This window comes from Macaca mulatta, chromosome 20 (assembly GCF_049350105.2).
Source record: "Macaca mulatta isolate MMU2019108-1 chromosome 20, T2T-MMU8v2.0, whole genome shotgun sequence".
In the NCBI taxonomy this organism is placed as follows: domain Eukaryota; kingdom Metazoa; phylum Chordata; class Mammalia; order Primates; family Cercopithecidae; genus Macaca; species Macaca mulatta.
Window position 1 is genome coordinate 12,064,335 of NC_133425.1, and position 20,271 is coordinate 12,084,605.

The 20,271-nt window shown below is 49.7% G+C and overlaps 2 protein-coding genes across 60 annotated transcripts in view; one reads left to right on the forward strand and one right to left on the reverse strand.

Moving 5' to 3' along the window:
* The window catches only part of CIITA (class II major histocompatibility complex transactivator), a 62,030-nt gene extending 47,663 nt beyond the window's left edge, over window positions 1-14,367 (forward strand). For 22 of the 50 annotated variants that reach the window (XM_028841293.2, XM_028841297.2, XM_028841294.2 and 19 more), the window contains 7 exons: window positions 4,926-5,006; window positions 5,718-5,810; window positions 7,867-7,953; window positions 11,676-11,759; window positions 11,916-11,999; window positions 12,737-12,834; window positions 13,382-14,367. In XM_028841293.2, coding sequence (XP_028697126.2) covers window positions 4,926-5,006; window positions 5,718-5,810; window positions 7,867-7,953; window positions 11,676-11,759; window positions 11,916-11,999; window positions 12,737-12,812 — 505 coding nt within the window. In that variant the 3' untranslated portion in view covers window positions 12,813-12,834; window positions 13,382-14,367. Of the gene's footprint in view, window positions 1-4,925; window positions 5,007-5,717; window positions 5,811-5,899; window positions 6,020-7,866; window positions 7,954-11,675; window positions 11,760-11,915; window positions 12,000-12,736; window positions 12,835-13,381 lie in introns of all 50 variants that reach the window. The other 28 variants (XM_077987213.1, XM_077987218.1, XM_077987214.1 and 25 more) reach the window with 5 other exon arrangements.
* Window positions 1-20,271, reverse strand: part of DEXI (Dexi homolog) — a 67,698-nt gene that overhangs the window by 37,338 nt on the left and 10,089 nt on the right. For 3 of the 10 annotated variants that reach the window (XM_077983281.1, XM_077983279.1, XM_077983277.1), the window contains exons 2-3: window positions 17,169-17,511; window positions 15,909-16,051 (exon numbers count right to left, since the gene is read on the reverse strand). Coding sequence is in view for 2 of the 10 variants with exons in the window: in XM_077983277.1 (XP_077839403.1) it covers window positions 15,965-16,051; window positions 17,169-17,511 (430 nt within the window). In the remaining 8 variants the exon portion in view is untranslated. 10 annotated transcript variants of the gene reach the window in all.

A 20,271-nucleotide genomic window follows, 5' to 3' on the forward strand; every position in this document is an offset into this window, starting at 1 on the left:
AAAGGCCCAGTGTGTCCCCAACCTTCCGCAGGAGGATGCCACTGACTATAGAGTTCTTTTCCCTCCTGTGGCCAGGAGCTGCACAATGCCTCTTGTGCCTGAGCTTGTTTACTTCCACAGCCAAGGGATGGCCTCCCTGGGAAGAATCTTTCCCTCAGTTTCAAGGATTCCCAGGAGCTTTTGAAGTGCAGCTAGGATGAAAAAGCAACCCTGCTTGCCTGGGACTATCCTGTTTGGGGAACTGAAAGTCTTGCATCCCAAGAAGTCCCTCAGTCCCAGGCAAACTGGGACAGTTGGTCACTCTATGTGCGGCCAGGGCTGGGGGCCAACATCCTAGACAGTGCTGCTGGGGTGACAGAAATGGAGACCTAGGCAGGGCTCTAGGGAGTCCAGTTGTATCTGGGTCACTGAGGAGGGGCAGTCCACCACACAAGGGCCCCAAGAAAGCACAATAATTATTATATTTCGATCTGTCAGAACACAGCTTCTTTCTTTCTTTCTTTCTTTCTTTCTTTCTTTCTTTCTTTCTTTCTTTCTCTCTCTTTCTTTCCTTTTCCCTTCATTTCCTTTCCTCCCTTCCTTCCTTCCTTCCCTCCCTCCTTTCCCCCCTCTTTTTCTTTCTTTCTTCCTTCCTCTTTGTTTCTTTCTTTCTTTCCTTCTTTCTTTCTTTTTCTTTCTTTCTTTCTTTTTTTCTTTCTTTCTTTCTTTCTCTTTTTCTTTCTTCCTTCCTTCCTTCCTTTCTTTCTTTTCTTTCCTTTCTTTCCTTTCTCTTTCTTTCCTTCCCTTTCCTTCCCTTTCCTTTCCTTTTCTTTTCTTTTCTTTTCTTTTCTTTTCTTTTCTTTTCTTTTCTTTTCTTTCTTGAGGCAGAGTCTTACTCTGTCCCTCAGGCTGGAGGGCAGTGGCACAGTCACAGCTCACCACAGCCTCAATCTCCCTGGGCTCAAGTGATCCTCCCACCTCAGCCTCCCTAGTAACTGGGACTATAGGCATGCCCCACCCTGACTGGCTAATTTTTGTATTTTTTGTAGAGAGAGGGTTTCACCATGTTGCCCAGACTGGTCTCGAACTCCTGGAGTCAAGCAATCCTCCCACCTCAGCCTCCCAAAGTGCTAGGATTACAGGTGTGAGCCCCCGCACCTGGCTAGAACAGGCTTTTAAATTTGCAACTCACCCTCCATCTCAATTATCTCAGGCGACCCTCCTCTAGAGGCATTATCATCATCCCCCATTGTACAAATGGCAACACTGAGAACAAGAGACTTTACACAGTTTATCCAAAGTCATAAAAGTCAGGTCAGCCTGGCCCTAAGTTCCTTCCACAGAAAAAGCTAAATGAATGTTTGTTCCTTGGTAGGGGTCTAGATCATCTAATGATTAGGAAGGAATTGTTAAATGCCTGTGGTATATTCAGTGCATTTTTTTTTCTTTTTTTTTTGTGGAGATGGGGTCTTGCTCTGTCACCCAGGCTAGAATACAGTGGTGTGATCTCGGCTCACTGCAATCTCCACCTCCTGGTTCAAGCGATTCTCCTGCCTCAGCCTCCTGAGTAGCTGGGATTACAGGTGCACACCACCAAGCCTGGCTAATTTTTGTATTTCTAGTAGAGACGGGCTTTCCCCATGTTGGCCAGCCTTCTAAAGTGCTGGGATGACAGGCGTGAACGACCACGCCTGGCCTATAATTCAGTGCATTTTTTATACAGTCTCATTAATCTCACGAGCTACTGTGGGAGACAGATAGTCATCATCTTCCCCATTTTACAGATGAGGAGACTGAGGCCTGGTGAGGTCAAGTGACTTGCCCATGGTCCCCCAGCTGGTCACCCACAAGCTGTCAGCTCTCCCTGATCACTGTTCCCCTGTGCACCAGAAAAAAGCCAGCGTCTCTTGTTTTGAACAGAGACAAGGTGCTAAAATTGTCCAGAGGTAAAAACGATGCTGAAAAGGGGAAATGTCTGAAAACAATAACTGAGGGCCCTTTCTGGCTTAAATTATTTTCAACAGAAAAAGCCCCTAGTTCAAGATCGGAACTGCACTCTGGGGAATAGCAGCCATGGGGTGGAACAGCCTAGGGCCCGGTGACCAGCCACCTGGAGCCCGGAATCCCCTGAGGAGGTTCTGAGGAAGGAAGGAAGGAAGGAAGGAAGACTATTTCTGGCATTTTCTCTCACTTCTACTGTGCCTGGCACCCTGTAGACCTCATTTGTCTGTCAAATCAGGGTGCTCAACCACTCAAAACCCTACAGAAACTCCACTTGTACACAAAGTCCTTCCCCAATTCAGTCCCCACTCACATGTTCACCCTTACCTCCTACACTCGCTTGGTGCTCTCTCCATTCCAGCCACAGGGCCTCCTTGCCGGCTGTCACCCTCCTAGGCATGCTTCTGTCTCCAGGTCTTTACACCAGCTGCGCCCTCTGCCTGGAACGGTTCTCCCCAGATATTTGCATGGCTCACGCCTTCACCTCCTCTGGTTTTTAGTCAGTGAGGCCGTTTCTTTTCTTTTCTTTTCTTTTCTTTTCTTTTCTTTTCTTTTCTTTTCTTTTCTTTTCTTTTCTTTTCTTTTCTTTTCTTTTCCTTTCCTTTCTTTTCTTTTCTTTCCTCCCTCCCTCCCTCCTTCCCTCCTTCCCTCCCTCCCACCCTTCCTTCCTTCCTTCCTTCTCTCTCTCTCCCTTCTTTCCTTCCTTTTCTTCCTTTCCTTCCTTCCCTTCCTTCCTTCCTTTTTTTTTTTTTTGATGGAGTCTCACTCTGTCACCCACGCTGGAGTACAGTGGCACAATCTCGACTCACTGCAACCTCCGCCTCCCAAGTTCAAGTGATTCTCCTGCCTCAGCCTCCCGAGTAGCTGGGACTACAGGTGCCTGCCACCACGCCCGGCTAATTTTTTGTATTTTTGGTAGAAACGGTATTTCACTATGTTGGCCAGGATGGTCTCAATCTCCTGACCTTGTGATCCCCCCTGCCTCGGCCTCCCAAAGTGCTGGGATTACACGCATGAGTCACCACGCCCGGCCTCAGTGAGGCCTTTTCTGACCCTCACAGTTAAAAATAAAACTCCGGCCAGGTGCAGTGGCTTATGCCTGTAATCCCAGCACTTTGGGAGGCCGAGATGGGTGGATCACAAGGCCAGAAGTTTGAGACCAGCCTGGCCAACATAGTGAAATACCATCTCTACTAAAAAAAAAATTAGCTGGGCATGGTGGCAGGCGCCTGTAGTCACAGCTACTTGGGAGGCTGAGGCAAGAGAATCACTTGAAACCGGGAGGCAGAGGTTGCAGTGAGCTGAGATTGTGCCACTGCACTCCAGCCTGGGCGACAGAGTGGGACCCTATCTCAAAAATAAATAAATAAAACTCCATCGCCCTCACGGTTAAAAGTAAAACTCCATCCCCCTCAGCACTGCACATTTCTATGTGATTCATTATCTCAGACATCAGCTTGCTTTCCAATGTCTTTGATTACCTGTCTGTCTTCCCCACTGGAATGTCAGCACCCAGAAGGCAGGGATTTTCATCTGTTTGGCCCACAACATCCCCCCCGGTCCTGGCACATAACAGGCAAGCGGTCAATACTTAACAATGAATTCCTTAATCCAAGAACCCCATAAGATTGGGGTGAAATATTTGAGGAGACCGAGACTCAGGGGTGAAGGGATTTGCCAAGACCCTTAGCAGGGAGCCAAATGCCAGATCCTGAAGTCAAACCCTGATCCTGTGGCCTTTTGCTGAGGCCAGTGGTTCTCAGACTTCAGGATTTCAGAGACCGAGAACATTTCAGAACGAATTTGAGTGACCGTGTGCGGTTACTGTTTTTAAATTTTTATCAAGGATGCTCATTCAAACAAACGAGTAACAAAATACCCACTGCTGGCACCATAATTTTACCAAAGAACGATCATTTTAATATTGAAAAAGTTCAAAGGACATAATTGCAGAATAAAAGACAGCTTTTTATATGGAATGCATTTAACCATATTTTTAAACTAAACGGCCCTTCATTGTCCTTATTTTTCTCATCTCCTTGAAGTCTGGTCTAAATGTTGATCCAGGCTGTGTGACCCAAAGAGCTATTTGATCTCCCAGTGTCTCAGTTTCCCTATATGTGAAATGGAGGTAAGAAGAGCCTGTAGCTCAGAGTCTTGAGGAGTAAATGAGATCTAGGCCAAGGGAAGGGCCTAGCATGTCCCTGGCTTATAATAAATGCTCAACAAATGGTTCCTTTTGTTATTAAAATGCAAACGTATATTAGTCAACCACCTGGTTTACCATTGGCGGTGGTCCTCAGCTGGCATTTGAGGACTCCTTCCGCAGGCTGGGGAGGGAGAAGGGTATCCGTGGATGTTGGGAAGAGTAAGAACTGGCTCCCTACTTAGAGACAAAAGTTGGGGAGCCTCAAGCTGAGAGTCCAACTTACCTCTTTTTCTTTTTTTTTTTTTTTTTTGAGACAGGGTCTCACTCTTACCCAGGCTGGAATGCAGTGGTGTGATCATGGCTCACTGCTTCCTTCACCTCCTGGGCCCAAGCGATCCTTCTAAGAAGCTGGGACCACAGGACACACCACCACACTCGGCTAATTATTGTATTTTTTGTAGAGACAGAGTCTCGCTATGTTGCCCAAGCTGGTCTCTAACTCCTGGGCTCAAGCAGTCCTCTTACCTTGGCCTCTCAAAATGCTGGGATTACAGACATGAACCACTGTTCCCAGTCTCAGCTGGCCTGTTATGGGGGGCTGTGAAATCTACCCCAAGCAGAAAAGATTGGGGTCCTATATGGAAGGATTGCAGGGACCTAAGAGGCTGTGGTGGAAGGGAAGAGGAGGGGCCTCAGACAGGACCTGACTTCTGTGCCTTGTCTCTATCCCACCCTGGGGCTGAATGAGGGGCTGTGACTGTGACTGGAGGTCTTACCCTTGCTCTTTGCCTCCTAGGCTGGGCCCCATCTCAGGCCCCCAGGCTTTCCCCAAACTGGTGCGGATCCTCACGGCCTTTTCCTCCCTGCAGCATCTGGAGTGAGTATAGACTCTGGGACCCCTTCCTCTCAACATCTGGATGCAGTGCTGTGATCATAGCTCACTGCAGCCTCGAATTCCTGGGCTCATGTGGTCCTCCTGCCTCAGCCTCCTGAGTAGCTGGGACCACAGGTGCATGCTACAGTGTCCAGCAACCTCTGGGTTTTGACAACCCCAAATCCTGCCCCCAAGGCACATGCAGAGAGGAAAGCCCTCACTTTGTCCCATTTTTTTCTCTCTTCCACCTACTGCATCCTCAACGTGGCTGGCACATGAGTGATGAGATGACTCCACAGCAGATGGGAATCCCCAAAATAAAAAAAGTTGTAGATCATTTTGTGACCTTTGAAACTCTTTTCCTCACAACCTCATTTGCTGCTCTCAGCAATTCAGCTGGGGAGGGGTTGGGGAGCATAGTCCTACTTTACGATGGAGGTTAAGGAAGTTGCAAAGCCTCAGGGGGGTCCTAAGAAGCTAAACAGGGATTCGAGTCCATCACAAGTTACTTTGTCCCCTGGCTGGCTGGTTAGAGCCTCCAGGTGATGAAGTCCTGGTCTGAAAAGCTCAGGAGTATGCTGGCTGCCTATGGTGTATTAGAGCTGGGAGGCGGGAAGGGCAGGTACCAGGGCTAAGGAGGCCCACACTGGGATGGGAAGGGTCAGATGGCCCCCTGGACGCTAGCTGATGGCCCCCATCTGATTCCACCTGCAGCCTGGATGCGCTGAGTGAGAACAAGATCGGGGACGAGGGTGTCTCGCAGCTCTCAGCCACCTTCCCCCAGCTGAAGTCCCTGGAAACTCTCAAGTGAGTGAGCTGGGCCTGCCCTTCCTGCTGAATCTGGCCCCCAAAGTCCAGCTGACTTTTTAAAAATTAATTTAAATTTGTTTTTTTAGACAAGGGCTCGCTCTGTCACCCAGGCTGGAATATAGTGGTATGATCATAGCTCTACAGCCTTGAACTCCTGGCCTCAAGAAATCCTCTCACCTCAGGTTCCCAAAGTGCTGGGATTATAGGTGTGAGCTACCATGCACAGCCCCAGTGGATTCATCCATTAATTCATTCATTCACTCACTCACCTATTCAATCAGCCATTCATCCTTCCATTCAATGATTCATTCACTCACTCACCTATTCAATCAGCCATTCATCCTTCCATTCAATGATTCATTCATTCACTCATTCAGTCATTTCTTTACTCACTCATCCAACCCCTCACTCAATCATTTCTTTATTTAATTACCCAACCATTTATCAATTTATAAATACTTAAGGAGGACCTACTATGTGCAGACACTTTTCTAGGCCCTGCCCTGGAGACCCAGCTTGAAACAGAACAAATAAATCCCCTGACCTCAGGAATCTTAAATTCTAGTGAGGAGACATAATGAACAAGTAAACAAGTCAGTAATTATGAAGTGTACAGCAGTGAAAATAATTTTCGGTGACAGAAAATTATACTGGGGGTGAAATAGGAGAGACAGATTAGGATTTATGAATAAAGCATTATTATCAAAACAGTAAAACTTTTTAAAAACTGTTCTGGGCTCTAGGAAGTTGGAGATGGATAAGATACAGGAGGATCAATGTGATTTTTTCTCTTTTTTTGGACAAGGTCTCGCTCTGTCACCCAAGGTGGAATGCAGTGGTGTAATTATGGCTCACTGCAGTCTCAATCTCCTAGGCTCAAACAATCCTCCCACCTCAGCCTTCTGAGTAGCTGGGACAGGTGCATAACATCACATCCGGCTAATTTTTGTATTTTTTTGAAGAGACATGGTTTCGCCACGTTGCCCAGGCTGGTCTTGAACTTCTGAGCTCAAGCCATCCTGCCTCTGCCTCCCAAAGTACTGGGATTGCAGGCATGAGTCACTGTGCCTGGGTCAATGTGATTTTTTTTTTTTTTTTTTTTTTTTTTTTTGGTGATGGAGTCTTGCTGTGTAGCCCAGGCTGGATTGTAGTGGTACGATCTCAGTTTATTGCAAACTTCACTTCCTGGGTTCAAGCAATTCTCCCACCTTAACCTCCCAAGTAGCTGGAATTACAGGCATACACCACCACACCCAACTAACTTTTGTATTTTTAGTAGAGATGAGGTTTCACCAGGTTGGCCAGACTGGTCTTGAACTGCTGACCTCAAGTGATCTGCCTGCTTCAGCCTCCCAAAATGCTGGGATTACAGGCATGAGCCACCATGCCCAGTTCAACATGATTTTTTACTGAACCTAGAGGATATCAAAATCTTCCCACACTCCCCGTCACTATCAAGGTCTTGGGATGGCCAAAGAATTTACCGGAATTTCCTTAGCAATTTCCTTAATTGTAGGACCCTGGGACTTCTCCAGTAATTTCTAGTATCCTAGGTAACACTGTAAGCTAGATTTCTTCTCCTTAGTCCTTCCCTCCCTCTCTTTCTTACCTGCCACCCCACTTAAGTATTTATTGAGCACCTACTATGTGCCTGGCAGTGCTTTAGGCACAGGGATACAGTAATGAGCAAAACAGACACAGCCCTGCTCCATATGAAGCCCACAACCCAGCAGAAAGGATTACACAGCCATTAAACAAATAATGCCAACACTTATTTCATTATAGTGCTGAAAAGTGGCACAGAGTGAAAAGAGGGGATCTTGTAGAATCATAGGACAGGTGGGGGCAGGAGGGTGCGCTCTCCCTCCCATCCACCTCCTCACTCCTGCCCTCCACTTGGCCACAGGACCCAACAGTATCCTCTTATTTACCAAGAGGTAGCTTAAGTCTGTCAACAGCGCCATTCACAGCCTATGACCCACAACTCTCCTTGAGGTCAAAGGGAGGCGTGCAAGTTTGGTTCTGAGCCCTCCCCCTCACTGTGTCCCCGCAGCCTGTCCCAAAACAGCATCACTGATCTGGGTGCCTACAAACTTGCTGAGGGCCTGCCTTCACTCGCTGCATCCCTGCTCAGGCTAAGGTAAGTGGGGTCCTGGCTACCGGTCAGGTGCTGAGCTGGGGGGCTGAGGAGCACAGGGAACTCACGTCATGCTGGCGGCAGAGGACACTGAGACACTAGAAGCAATTACCACAGCCCTGAACAAAAGGATCAGCCGGACCTGGGGAAAGAAGCACTGGGCAAGCCACTTATTCATTCCTAGCCCCCGTTTTCTTACCTGGAAAATGGGAACCATCCTAATGGGCTATGTAGGTACTTGGCACAATGCCAGGTTCTGTCGTGCAGTAAATATTGGTCCTTTTCCCCCCGAGAGATGGCCGGACCAGGCTTTTTCTGGAACCTAGGGGTGGTGGCTTCTGGAAGGCCAACCAGCACGGGCAGCTTTTGCCCGCCTTGTCACTCACATGCCGGTCAGTGCTTTCACTGCCACCTTCTGGTAGGCCTTGGCATAGCACCTCTTGCTTTTGAGTGACTTCCAGCCAGGCCCTGGTGTGGTCGCAGAGATAATGAGAGGACTGGGCTTGGACCAGAGCCCCAGTCATCCAACTCAGCATTACCAGCTCTTCTCACTCGCCAGACTGGGAGAAACTTCTCTCCTCTTCACCAGAGCTCTGCACTTACTGAGGACAGAGTCAGATTCCCAGGAAAGATGGCATTTGGTCCCTTATTATTTGTTTAATTTTTAATTTTTATTTATTTATTTTTTTTTGAGATGAGTCTTGCTCTGTCACCCAGGCTGGAGTGAAGTGGCATGATCTCAGCTCACTGCAGCCTCTGCCCCCAGGTTCAAGCGATTCTCCTGCCTCAGTGTTCCTAGTAGCTGGGATTATAGGTGCCCACCACCACGCCCAGCTAGTTTTTATATTTTTAGTAGAGACGGGATTTCACCATGTTAGCCAGGCTGGTCTCAAACTCCTGATCTCAGGTGATCCACCCGCCTTGGCCTCCCAAAGTGAGTGCTAGGATTACAGGCGTGAGCCATTATGCCCGGCCACTTTATTTATTTATTTACTTACTTACTTACTTACTTACTTACTTACTTATTTGGAGATGGGGTCTCACCCAGGTTAGAGTGCAGTGGTGCAATCATGGCTCACTACAACCTCAACTGCCTAGACTCAAGCGAACCTCCCACCTCAGCCTCCCAAGTAGCTGGGTCCTGTACCCTCCTGAGACTTGTTAGTTTCTTCCCAGCATGAATCACTGTTTTACAATATTTTATTTATGTAGGTGCTTACTTCTTGCTATGCAAAGAAAGTCAAAGGCAGAAATAGAATCTGTCTGGTTCACAGTTGTGCTAAAAACTAGAGATACAAGCATGAACCAGAGAGATGTGGTTCTTGCTTTTGAGTTTCTTTGCATAGTAAGAATTAAGCACCTACATAAATAAAATATTGTAAAACAGTGATTCATGCTGGGAAGGAAACTAACAAGGCCCAGGAGGGTACAGGACCTCTGGGGAGATGATTCTTCTGTGGGACGCTCTAGGGGAAAAGGACTCTAGGAAGAAAGAACAGCAGGTGCAAAGGCCCTAAGTGGGAAAAGGGGCTGGGTTTTGAGAGTCAGAAGGGCCACTGTGGCTGTGTGTAGTGAATGAGGGATAGAGGCTGGGCAATGGTGGAAGTAGGGGAGGTCAGGGGAATCCAGGTCACACAGGGAGGCCCTTGTGGGTCACAAGAGGCATTTGCAGTTTTTTCAGTGTGAATGGAAAAGCAGGTGGGCCTGTGAAGGTGACACTTGATCTGATTTATACTTTTGTTTCTTTTTTTCTTTTCTTTTTCTTTTTCTTTTTTCTTTTTCTTTTTTCTTTTTTTTTTTTTTGAGACCAAGTCTCACTCTATCGCCCAGGCTAAGGTGCAGTGGCATGATCTTGGCTCACTGCCATGATCTCTGCTCACTGCAAGCTCTGCCTCTTGGGTTCAAGGGATTCTCATGCCTCAGCCTCCCGAGTAGCTGGGATTACAGACGCCTGCCACCACATCAGGCTATGTTTGTGTTTTCAGTAGAGACAGGGTTTCGCCATGTGGCCCAGACTGGTCTTGAAATCCTGGGCCCAAGCGATCCACCCACCTCAGTCTCCCAAAGTGGTGGGATTACGGGTGTGACCCACCATGCCCGGACTGATTTACACTTTAAGAAACATCATATTTCATGGAATCTGAGAGGCCATCCATTGTAAGACCCCAGCATTAGGCCAAAATGCAAGCTGTGACACGCTATTGGTTATAAGACACATCCTGATCTCAATGACATTCAAATGGTGACATACATGTCTTGGCATCGATGAAATAAGGTCAGATTACTCTCCCTGTGGGGTGGAGGAAGGGTCTCCAGGGTTCAGAGATTGCAAAACCCCCATCTAGTTTCTGCACTGGTAGCGGCCGACCTGTGATATGAGTTGATTTAGCCTGAATCCACTTGGCAGCAGTGTAAATCCGCTGCTTTTTTTTTTTTCTTTTTTTTCAAGACAGAGTTTCGCTCTTGTTGCCCAGGCTGGAGTGCAATGGCGTGATCTCAGTTCACTGCAACCTCCGCCTCCCGGGTTCAAGCAATTCTCCTGCCTCAGCCTCCTGAGTAGCTGGGATTACAGGCATGTGCCACCACGCTCAGCTAATTTTGTATTTTTATTAAAGATGGGGTTTCGCCATGTTGGTCAGGCTGGTCTCGAACTCCTGACCTTAGGTGATCCACCCACCTCGGCCTCCCAAAGTGCTGGGATTATAGCCGTGAGCCACCGCATCTGCTGCTTTTATATGCGGCCCTGCAAGGCAGCTCTGAGGCTGAATCATGGCAAAGTCATGGCCCTGAAATCATACCCACAGCAGCACCTGGCCTGTTAAAAGGCTGCTTGGTGTTGCGTAAACAGCCGAAGTTGGCATCAATGACACTCATCATGCTATTTTCACTGCTACTAATGCTGGTTGTGAATACGCCACAGAAACTCGAGCTGGCCCTTAACTGGCTTTTTCTCTTCCTGCCCCCAGTGCTGGTCATGCCCTCTATGTTGACTCATGTGACCCTCACCAATGTTCCTGTGAGGTAGTCAGAACCATAGCTAACATTTAGTTTATTCTAGGCACCAAGGCATATTCTAAATGTTATGCCAGCATTGATTCATTTACTCCTCCCCACAATGACTCAATCATGCCCATTTCACAGATGGGCAAACTGAGTCTCAGAAGAGTTGAGTAGCTTGCCCAAGGTCACACAGGCAGTAAGAGGCATAGCTGGGATTTGAACTTGGGAAGTCGTTCTCCTGGGAGTTTCCACACAGTAAGGCAAGAAATGACTTCCTTTTAGTCCTGCTGTTTTCCTGGGCTCACTGTTTGACCACAGAGAAATGGCCTCAACTCTCTGGGCCTTGGTTTGCCTGTCTTTAAAATGGGGCAGTAATCCCAGTAGGTGGTGACTCCCACGGGGCTGACCTCCAGGCTGCAGGGGACACTGAGACCCTAGAAGCAATCACCACAGCCCTGGACAAGAGGACTAGTGGGACCTGGGGAAAGAAACTCTGGGCAAGTCACTTATTCATTCCTAGCCTCTATTTTCATATCTGGAAAATGGGAACCATCCTAACGGTCTATGTAAGTACTTGGCACAATGCCAGGCTCTGTTATGCAATAAATATTAGTCCCTTCCCCCAGGGATGGTGGGACCAGGCTCTTTCTGGAACCTAGGGGTGGTGGCTTCTGGAAGGCTGACCATGTACGGGCCTCCAATCCCTTCCCTTCTGTTTCTGACAGCTTGTACAATAATTGCATCTGCGACATGGGAGCTGAGAGCCTGGCTCGTGTGCTTCCGGACATGGTGTCCCTCCGGGTGATGGAGTGAGTGTGGGAGTCTGGGCGGTGGGTGGCTCAGCCCGGGTGGGGGACACTGAGGGTCTCTCCCTGGGTGTCCTGGAAGGGCTGGGTGTGTGGGTGGCCTTGGTCTGGAGCTGGGGAGTCCTAAGGGTCAGGCCCCAAGTGAGTTTCTCTTGCCAGTGTTCAGTACAACAAGTTCACGGCTGCCGGGGCCCAGCAGCTCGCTGCCAGCCTTCGGAAGTGTCCTCACGTGGAGACGCTGGCGTAAGTCCAGGCAAACCTGGTGGGTGGAGAACAACTCACTCCCCAGGCGTGTGGCCCAGTGTCACCCCAGAGCTCAAATCACGCTCTTCCCTTCACCAATCTGCAACCCTAAGTGAGCAGACACTGCCCCCTCTGGCCTCAGCTTCTTCATCTGTAAAGTGGGGATGGTAATAATATCCACCCAAGAGGTTTTGTGAGGCTTAAACTAATCAAGCCCTACAAAGCTCTTATAACAATAGTAGCTGGCACACCAAAATGCTCCATAAATGCTATATTAGGCCGAACCATATGAAATTGCTGACATCCACCCATTTTTGACCTGTAAAATTGGCAATTTCATATGGTTCAAGTTTATCTTTTATTAAGTCACCATGATGTCCAATAGTGGTTACTTTATATTCTTTCAAAGCACTTTTATCTCCATAATCACTCGTACCTTCTAAGACACACAGGGTGGGTCTTACGAGACCCATTTTACAGATGAGGAAAATAAAGCACAGAGCAGTTAACTAACCTTCTGGGGTCACACAGCAAGTCAGCTGCAGAACCATGAAGGAATCTCGGGCCTCCTAGGCTTCTACTTTTCCCCATGACCCACACCGGTCTGTATCTTGCCAGGGGAAAAGTACCCAAGGTTCTAGGCTGGGTGGAAGGAGGGATTTGGAGGCAGCTGTCATTAGAGTCCCAGACCACCCTCTGTCCTCTAACCTGGCTCTGTGTCCCTTTCCCCCTTGCAGGATGTGGACGCCCACCATCCCATTCAGTGTCCAGGAACACCTGCAACAACAGGATTCACGGATCAGCCTGAGATGATCCCAGCTGTGCTCTGGACAGGGTAACCAGGGTGGGCTGGGGAGGGGAGAGCCACAGGGGGTTGGGGACAGTGTCCTTGTGAACGTGGCATTCATAAAACGCAGGTGGGACACAGGTGGGGCTAGGCCACCACCCTTGGACGATCACATCATCAGAGACATCCCCCCATCTCCACCCTGGGCTCGGTGGAGCTGTCATCCAGGCTTTGCGAGCTTGATCCCTGCAGTCAGGCTTAGAGACCAGGGGACAGGAAAGTTGGCCATCCACATCCCCGAGCCTCAGTGCTTAGAAGAGCTTCCTTTGGGGACTCCAAGCCTTCCCAGCTGCTGTTTTGGCTTGGTGGCTGCCCTGATGCTCCGGGTTTGTCTTCAGATGAACTTGCTTGACAAGTTTCCTGCCCCTCACTATGAAGATTGCTGTCCCCCATCGCTGTGCTCCCCGCACTGGGCTGCACATACGCCTCCATTACCACTGCCCCTCCCATTCCCCATCTTGATAGCACCCTTCCCAGGTGTCAAGCTGCCCCTCCTAGAGTGTCCAACCCCCTCCCCTGTCTCCTCCCCCTACAGCACGTTCTCTGAGAACACCGATCACGCTGGACCTTGAACTGGGTACTTGTGGACACAGCTCTTCTCCAGGCTGTATCCCATGAGCCTCAGCATCCTGGCACCCGGCCCCTGCTGGTTCAGGGTTGGCCTCTGCCCGGCTGCGGAATGAACCACGTCTTGCTCTGCTGACAGACACAGACCCGGCTCCAGGCTTCTTTAGCGTCCAGTTGGATGGATGCCTGGTGGCAGCTGCAGTCCACCCAGGAGCCCTGAGGCCTTCCCTGCAGGACATTGCGGACGGCCACGGCCAGGCCAGAGAGAGTGACGGAGGCAGCCCTATTCTGCTTGCCTAGGCCCCTGCCACCTTGGGGAGAAAGTACTTCTTTATTTTATTTTTAGACAGAGTCTCACTGTTGCCCAGGCTGGAGTGCAGTGGTACGATCTGGGCTCACTGAAACCTCCGCCTCCTGGGTTCGAGCAATTCTCCTGCTTCAGCCTCCGGAGTAGCTGGGACTACAGGCACCTACCATCACGTCCGGTTATTTTTTTTTATTTTTAGTAGAGACAGGGTTTTGCCATGTTGGTCAGGCTGGTCTCAAACTCTTGACCTCAGGTGATCCACCCACTTCAGCCTCCCAAAGTGGTGGGATTACAGGCATGAACCACAGCACCCAGTCACAGAGAAAGTACTTCTCCACCCTGCTCTCCGACCAGACACCTTGATAGGGCACACCGGGCACTCAGAAGACATTGATGGGCAACTTCCAGCCTACTAATTCCCCAGATTGCAACAGGCTGGGCTTCTGTGGCAGCTGCTTTTGTCTCTGGGACTCAATGCACTGACTTTGTTGGCCAAGGCCAAAGCTAGGCCTGGCCAGATGCACCGGCCCTTAGCAGGGAAACAGCTAATGGGACACTAATGGGGTGGTGAGAGGGGAACAGACTGGAAGCACAGCTTCATTTCCTGTGTCTTTTTTCACTACATTATAAATGTCTCTTTAATGCCACAGGCAGGTCCAGGGTTTGAGTTCATACCCTGTTACCATTTTGGGGTACCCACTGCTCTGGTTATCTAATACATAACAAGCCACTCCAAAACATAGTGGCTTAAAACAACACACACATTTATTCTGCTCACACATCTGTCATTTGAGCAGGGCTCAGCGGGGACAGCTCCTTCTCTTCTACTCTGTGTCAGGTGGGACAGCTTGAGGGCTGGGCTGGGGTCACCTGAAGACTCATTCTCCTGTATGTCTAGCAGGCAATGCTGGCTGTTGGCTGGGGCCTCGGTTCCACTAAGGCCTCAAGTGATTCTCCTGCCTCAGCCTCCCAAAGTGCTGGGATTATAGACGTGAACCACCACACCCAGCCCACTTCTGCCATATTTTGTTGGCCAGTGTGACAAGGGTTGCTACTCTGCTACCCACCCTCCTTTCACCACATGTCGCATGCACATGTGTGCACGTACACACACACACACTCACACCAGAGCCCACCTTGACTCAAGTCCTCTTTTCTGAGAGGATTTTTCTTTGTGGCTTCCTAAAATTCAGTGGAAAATTCATTGCTTGGGGATGAGAAAGGTTGAAGCACCAAAAGCTGTACCAAGGGGAGTGTTTGCCTCTGCCTCTGACACTGTCCTCTGCCTCTGTCCTGGGAGCGAGCTGGTTTTTAGCAGAGATGGAGTCCCACCTTGGCTGCAGTGAGCTCGAAAGGGACTTGGCAGCTCCGCTTTCTACCCAGCGAGCTGCCAGCACGACTGTTGCTTTCCACTCGGGCATAGTCTGCCCGAAAGCCCCAATTCAAGACAGCTTAGCTTACTCCTGGTGGCAATGGGAGCTGCCTGTTCAGCTCCAGCTCACCAGCCCCAGTGCCCACAGGATCAGCCTGGTTCCCAAGCTCTGCTCCTCTCCCCAGCAAGTGAGACGTGGGTGTCAAGAGAGTCTGAGGGATCCAGACCCGGCTGCATGGATCTTAACTTTGCTTTATTCATTCTACAAATACATACTGAGTGCACAGTCATGAATAAGATGTTCCTGCCCTGGTGAGTCTTATATTTTAGCAAATTAAAAAAAATCTTTGGACAGGGCTGCCAGGTGAGGTTGGCCAGTCTGTACACTGCACAAAGGCACCTGGTCAAGGGGGAACATGGGGGTTGCAAACCAGTCTGGGTTCTGCTTGCCAAGCTGGCAGTGCTGGTGTGGAGCCTTTTAACCCAGAGGGGCATGTTTTTGTAGTTAACACACAGTCATCATAAGTGTGGATAAATCACTGTCTCCATGTCACAGATCTAAGTGATACTTACAGTCACACTCCTATAAGGGAATGGACTCCTGACTTCTTTGGAGGACCTCTCTGCAGGCACAGGCACAGTGTGCTGGAAGTGCCCTGAACCCCATTTGTCAGGTGGTAGGGCAGTGCTCAGAGGAATCGGGGCATGATGATGCAATTCCACGTCCAGTGGATTGTAAGTCCGCGCACCTTCCAAATGGTCACTTTTCCTCTCGGGCCTCTCTCTGCACGCAAATGTCTCCCTCTTCAAGCTCACCTTTTTCCTTGGGCCTCTCAAATGTCTTCTTTCCAGATTTCGTAGCTTTTCTTTCTTTAGCATCGCATGAGGGCAAGTGGCGCTACAACTGTCTTTCCCCAGAGTTCTGCCGCCTCTACTCTCCCACACCTCAGTCTCCTCACCTGTAGAAGGGGGTTAATCATTTGTACCCTGCTTCACTCGGTGTGTATGTGAAGGTGCTTTGAAGTCAAGTGCTCTGCAAACTGGAGAGAATTACTGCTAGTATTCCGTGAAACTGCAAGTTGACCCAATTCCACTCATTCATTTAATCCTTCCAATTTTTTTTTTTTTTTTTTTTTTTTTGAGACAGAGTCTTGCTCTGTTGCCCAGGCTGGAGTGCAGTGGCACAATCTCAGCTCACTGCAACCTCTGCCTCCCTGGGTTCAAGCAATTCTCCTGCCTCAGCCTCCCGAGTAGTTGGGAACTATAGGTGTGTGCCACTACACCTGGCTAATTTTTTGTATTTTTAGTAGAGGTGGGGTTTCACCACGTTGGCCAGGCTGGTCTTGAACTCCTGACCTGAAGTGATCTGCTCGCATTGGCCTCCCAAAGTGCTGGGATTACAGGTATGAGCCACCGTGCCAAGGCCTTCCCCCATATCTTTAATGAAGGTCTACCACGTGCCTGGCACAGGATACCCACTGCCACCTCTATAGGATTCAGGCCTGGTTTCTAGTTTGGCCTTCAGGCTTTTCCCACCACACCCCAAATGCTGTCCCTGGCTTGTGGAGTGGGGCAGAGGGCCAGCCTGGGACTCTCACACCAGCCCAACTGGGGCAGACTCTCTGAACCCCTCTGGATCTCCAACTTGGGAGACCCTTGTCTTCTGCTATTTGTCAACCACAAGGTTCTGCCTAGAACTCCTTTCCCGAATCTCAAAGTTAAAAAAAAAAAACAAAAAACGCAGGGCCCCAGGGGTTGGAGTTGCATACATTTTTTTAATCCAAAGAAGTCAGCCTCCTAAGTATTGCTTAAACAGGTTTATCAGAATTAAGTAGGCACGACACTCATACTGTCAGAAAAGCCTTTCCAGCCAGGGGAGTAATGGGGCCCTCCCCAGCATGATGTCTGTTTTGCCAACTTGCTGAAGAACGAGTAACCTGAAATGAAGAAGCGAGAATCCCACCCTCAGCCCCCGACAGCTTCCTCAGCTTTTTCTTCTGAGTCACTCCCTGCAACAGCCGCTGCATCTAAGACCAGCCTCGGGCTAAACCCAGCTGGCCTGAAGGCTCAACTCACATCAAACGGAGCTGGGAGTTGCTTTTGCGTGTGTCCGCAGTTTGAAGTGTCCTCTCTGAAGGTGAAGTGGGGGAAGCAGGTGCGCTCCGGGGTGAAGTGCGGGGAGGCGAACTCTGGCTGGGTTCCTGTAAACTTCCATCGCAGCTGCAAATAATCAGAAGCCAAGACCAGGCCATCGGAGTAACGCTGCGGGCAGATGAGGTCGTGGGACGCCCCGTGCATTCCCCCTTCTGTGGGAGCAGGTGCCTTCCCAACCTCAGCACTCAGTCCCAATCTCTTTTCTACTCTCCTGGGTCCAAATAGGAACCTCTCTGTTGGCACGAAGCTTTTGAGGGGAGCAGGCCTAACAAGAAGGAAAAAGGGGGGTTACTAGCATGGAAGCCCCACCCTGCCACCATGTTGGCTGGGGACAGGGACCAATCCATGAGGCTCAGGAGGTTTGGGGTGGGGCAGGGAAGTCTTCCTCCATCCTTTGAATTTGGGGAACCACTGGGAGCCCCAGACTCAGGCTGAAAACGTCTTTCTGCAATTTTTATTAAAACTCTTTTTAATGAATTTGCATAATTTCTCAGAGGCCCTGGGCTGGAGAACCAGCACATTGTCACACGGGAGAGGAAGGTCTGTCCTGTTTATTGGGAGGGAGGAGGGGGACGCTGGTGCAGTCTGCTCAGGAGTCACCCAGGGTCTGAAGGCTGACTTGCAGCTCTGGGCCAGCTGAGCCAGCGCTGGGTAATGGGCAGGGCTTGGCAACACCTCCCACCTTGCCCGGAAAAATGCTTTGCAACCTACAGGAAGGCAATGGCCACAGCCAAGTCACTCAGCAGCCCACTTGGCTCCTTCTCTCAGGACGCAGCACTGTCTCCATGGCCTGGCCCCCTGGCAAGTCCCCATTTCCCACTGCCTTCTCTATGTGCCCAGCTGGGTGCCAGTGTCGCTGCAGCACCTCGTGTTCCCATGCCCAACCCCTCTGCAGCCCCCTCAAGCCCTGCTCTGATTCCAAGCCTCATCTGCCAGCTCAGACTATCCTTTCCGCAAACTTCACTGAACATCTCGCAGAACTTGTATGTTAAACATGTGACATGTATTGGTGTTTGACAGGGTGCTATTGACATTTGGGGTAGGACAATTCTTGGATGTGGAGTGGCTGTTCTGGGCACTGAGTATTTAGCAGCATCCCTGGCTCCAGGCCACTAAGTGCCAGTAGCATCCCTGGTCACTGTAACAACTAAAAATGCCCTCCTACCCTTTTTCCAAGGTTGACCTAAGGGGGCAGAACTGTTTCCATTGAGATCCATGCATCGTATAGGATAAGAAACAGAGGTTCTTATCATTGTATAGGATATGAAACTGAGGTTCAGAGAAGCCAAGTAACCTGCCTAAAGATGCACAGCTATGAGAGGCAAAGCTGGCACTGGCTTGGTAATAACGATGGAAACAGTCTGAATGAGAGCAGCTACCATCTCCTGAGGTCTTAGCACAGGCTGAGGACCCTGCTTAGTGCCATGAGAACTTAACAGAGACTGTGGGTGCCTCACCCCATTCCCTCTACTCACTCTTCCTTGCAGGTTGACCTGCCCTTCTTTGCTGAGGCCTTTCTCTGCCTCCAGAGCCTGCTTGGTCCCCAGGCTGTAAGTGCAGGCAGGGCTAATGTCTCCCCATAGCTGCCCTCCACCAGGCTGCTCCTGAGACACCTGCTGGCCAGGAGCCCCGAGCAGAATCCGTTACTCAGATTCAGCTGCACAGATGCTCACTGCAGAGATCTCCAAGGCCTGCGGTCATCCTTGAGCCCATCTCAGATTTGTGTGGACAGGGTGTTAACAGAACATGAAATCAGCTGGATACAGTGGTTCATGCTTGTAATCCCAGCACTTCGGGAGGCTGGGGTGGGAGGATCACTTGAGGCCAGGAGTTTGAGACCAGCCTGGGCAACATAATGAGACTCTGTCTCCATAAAAGATTTAAAACAGCCAGACTAGATTAAAAATGTAGTCTCAGCTACTTGGAAGGCTGAGGCAGAAGGACTGCGTGAGTCCAGCAGTTCAAGGCTGCAATGAACTATGACTGTGCCCCTGCACCACCCAGCCTGGGTGACAGAGACCCTGTCTCAAAAAAAAAAAAAAAAAAAAAAAAAAGGAGAAGATGGAATCATTCAGTGAGGACCTCACTCCTCTCCCAATCCTGTGACCACAAGCAGCATCCCCGACAGTCCCAGCCAGGCGTTAGTCTGGCTGTAGCTGCTCTCTTGTGTGCAGATCTCCAGTCTGAATGGGCTACACGTGGAATCTACTAACACTCCTGTTTTCATTGTGTTTATCTGTAGGGTTGCCTTCTATTTATAGCAAGTGATGCCAAGTTTCCATTTCTGGTAGTAATATAGTTTCTCTTTTCAAAGTGGCTCACGCCTGTAATCCCAGCACTTTGGGAGGCTAAGGCGGGTGCATCACTTGAGATCAGGAGTGTGAGGCCAGCCTGGCCAACATGGCTAATTGAGGTCAGGAGTTCAAGACCAGCCTGGCCAACATGGCTAAACCCCATCTCTACTAAAAAAAAAAAAAAGAAAAGAAAAAAGAAAAAAAAAAATTAGCAAGGCATGGTGGCAGGTGCCTGTAGTCCCAGCTACTCGGGAGGCTAAGGCAGGAGAATCTCTTGAGCTGGGGGAGCAGAGGTTGCAGTGAGCCGAGATCATGCCACTGCACTCCAGCCTGGGTGACAGAGTGAGACTGTGTCTCAAAAAAACACAAAAGTTTCTCTTTTCAAAACGTTTCACTTTAAAAGGAGCCAATTTAAAGAAAACTGTTAATAGTTCAGGTAACAGGCAGATAGAGGAAAAGCTGCTGGGTGTTGTACGAGGTTTGAGGGCTTTGATCCCAGCTGGTCCCACTCACTCCACAACAGAGAATAAAAGCGTCCAGAGAGGGTGGTGATCTCTGCCTGAAGTCACACAGTGATTCGAGGACAGGGATGTGACCCCAGACTTCTATATCTAGGGCTGGAGGATGTTCTGGGACACAGTTCAATTCTCATCTGTCACCCACTTTGGCTATGAGAGATCAACCCCTTTCCTCCTGTGTCTTGCAGTGGCAGCCTTGGCAAACCCTAAATG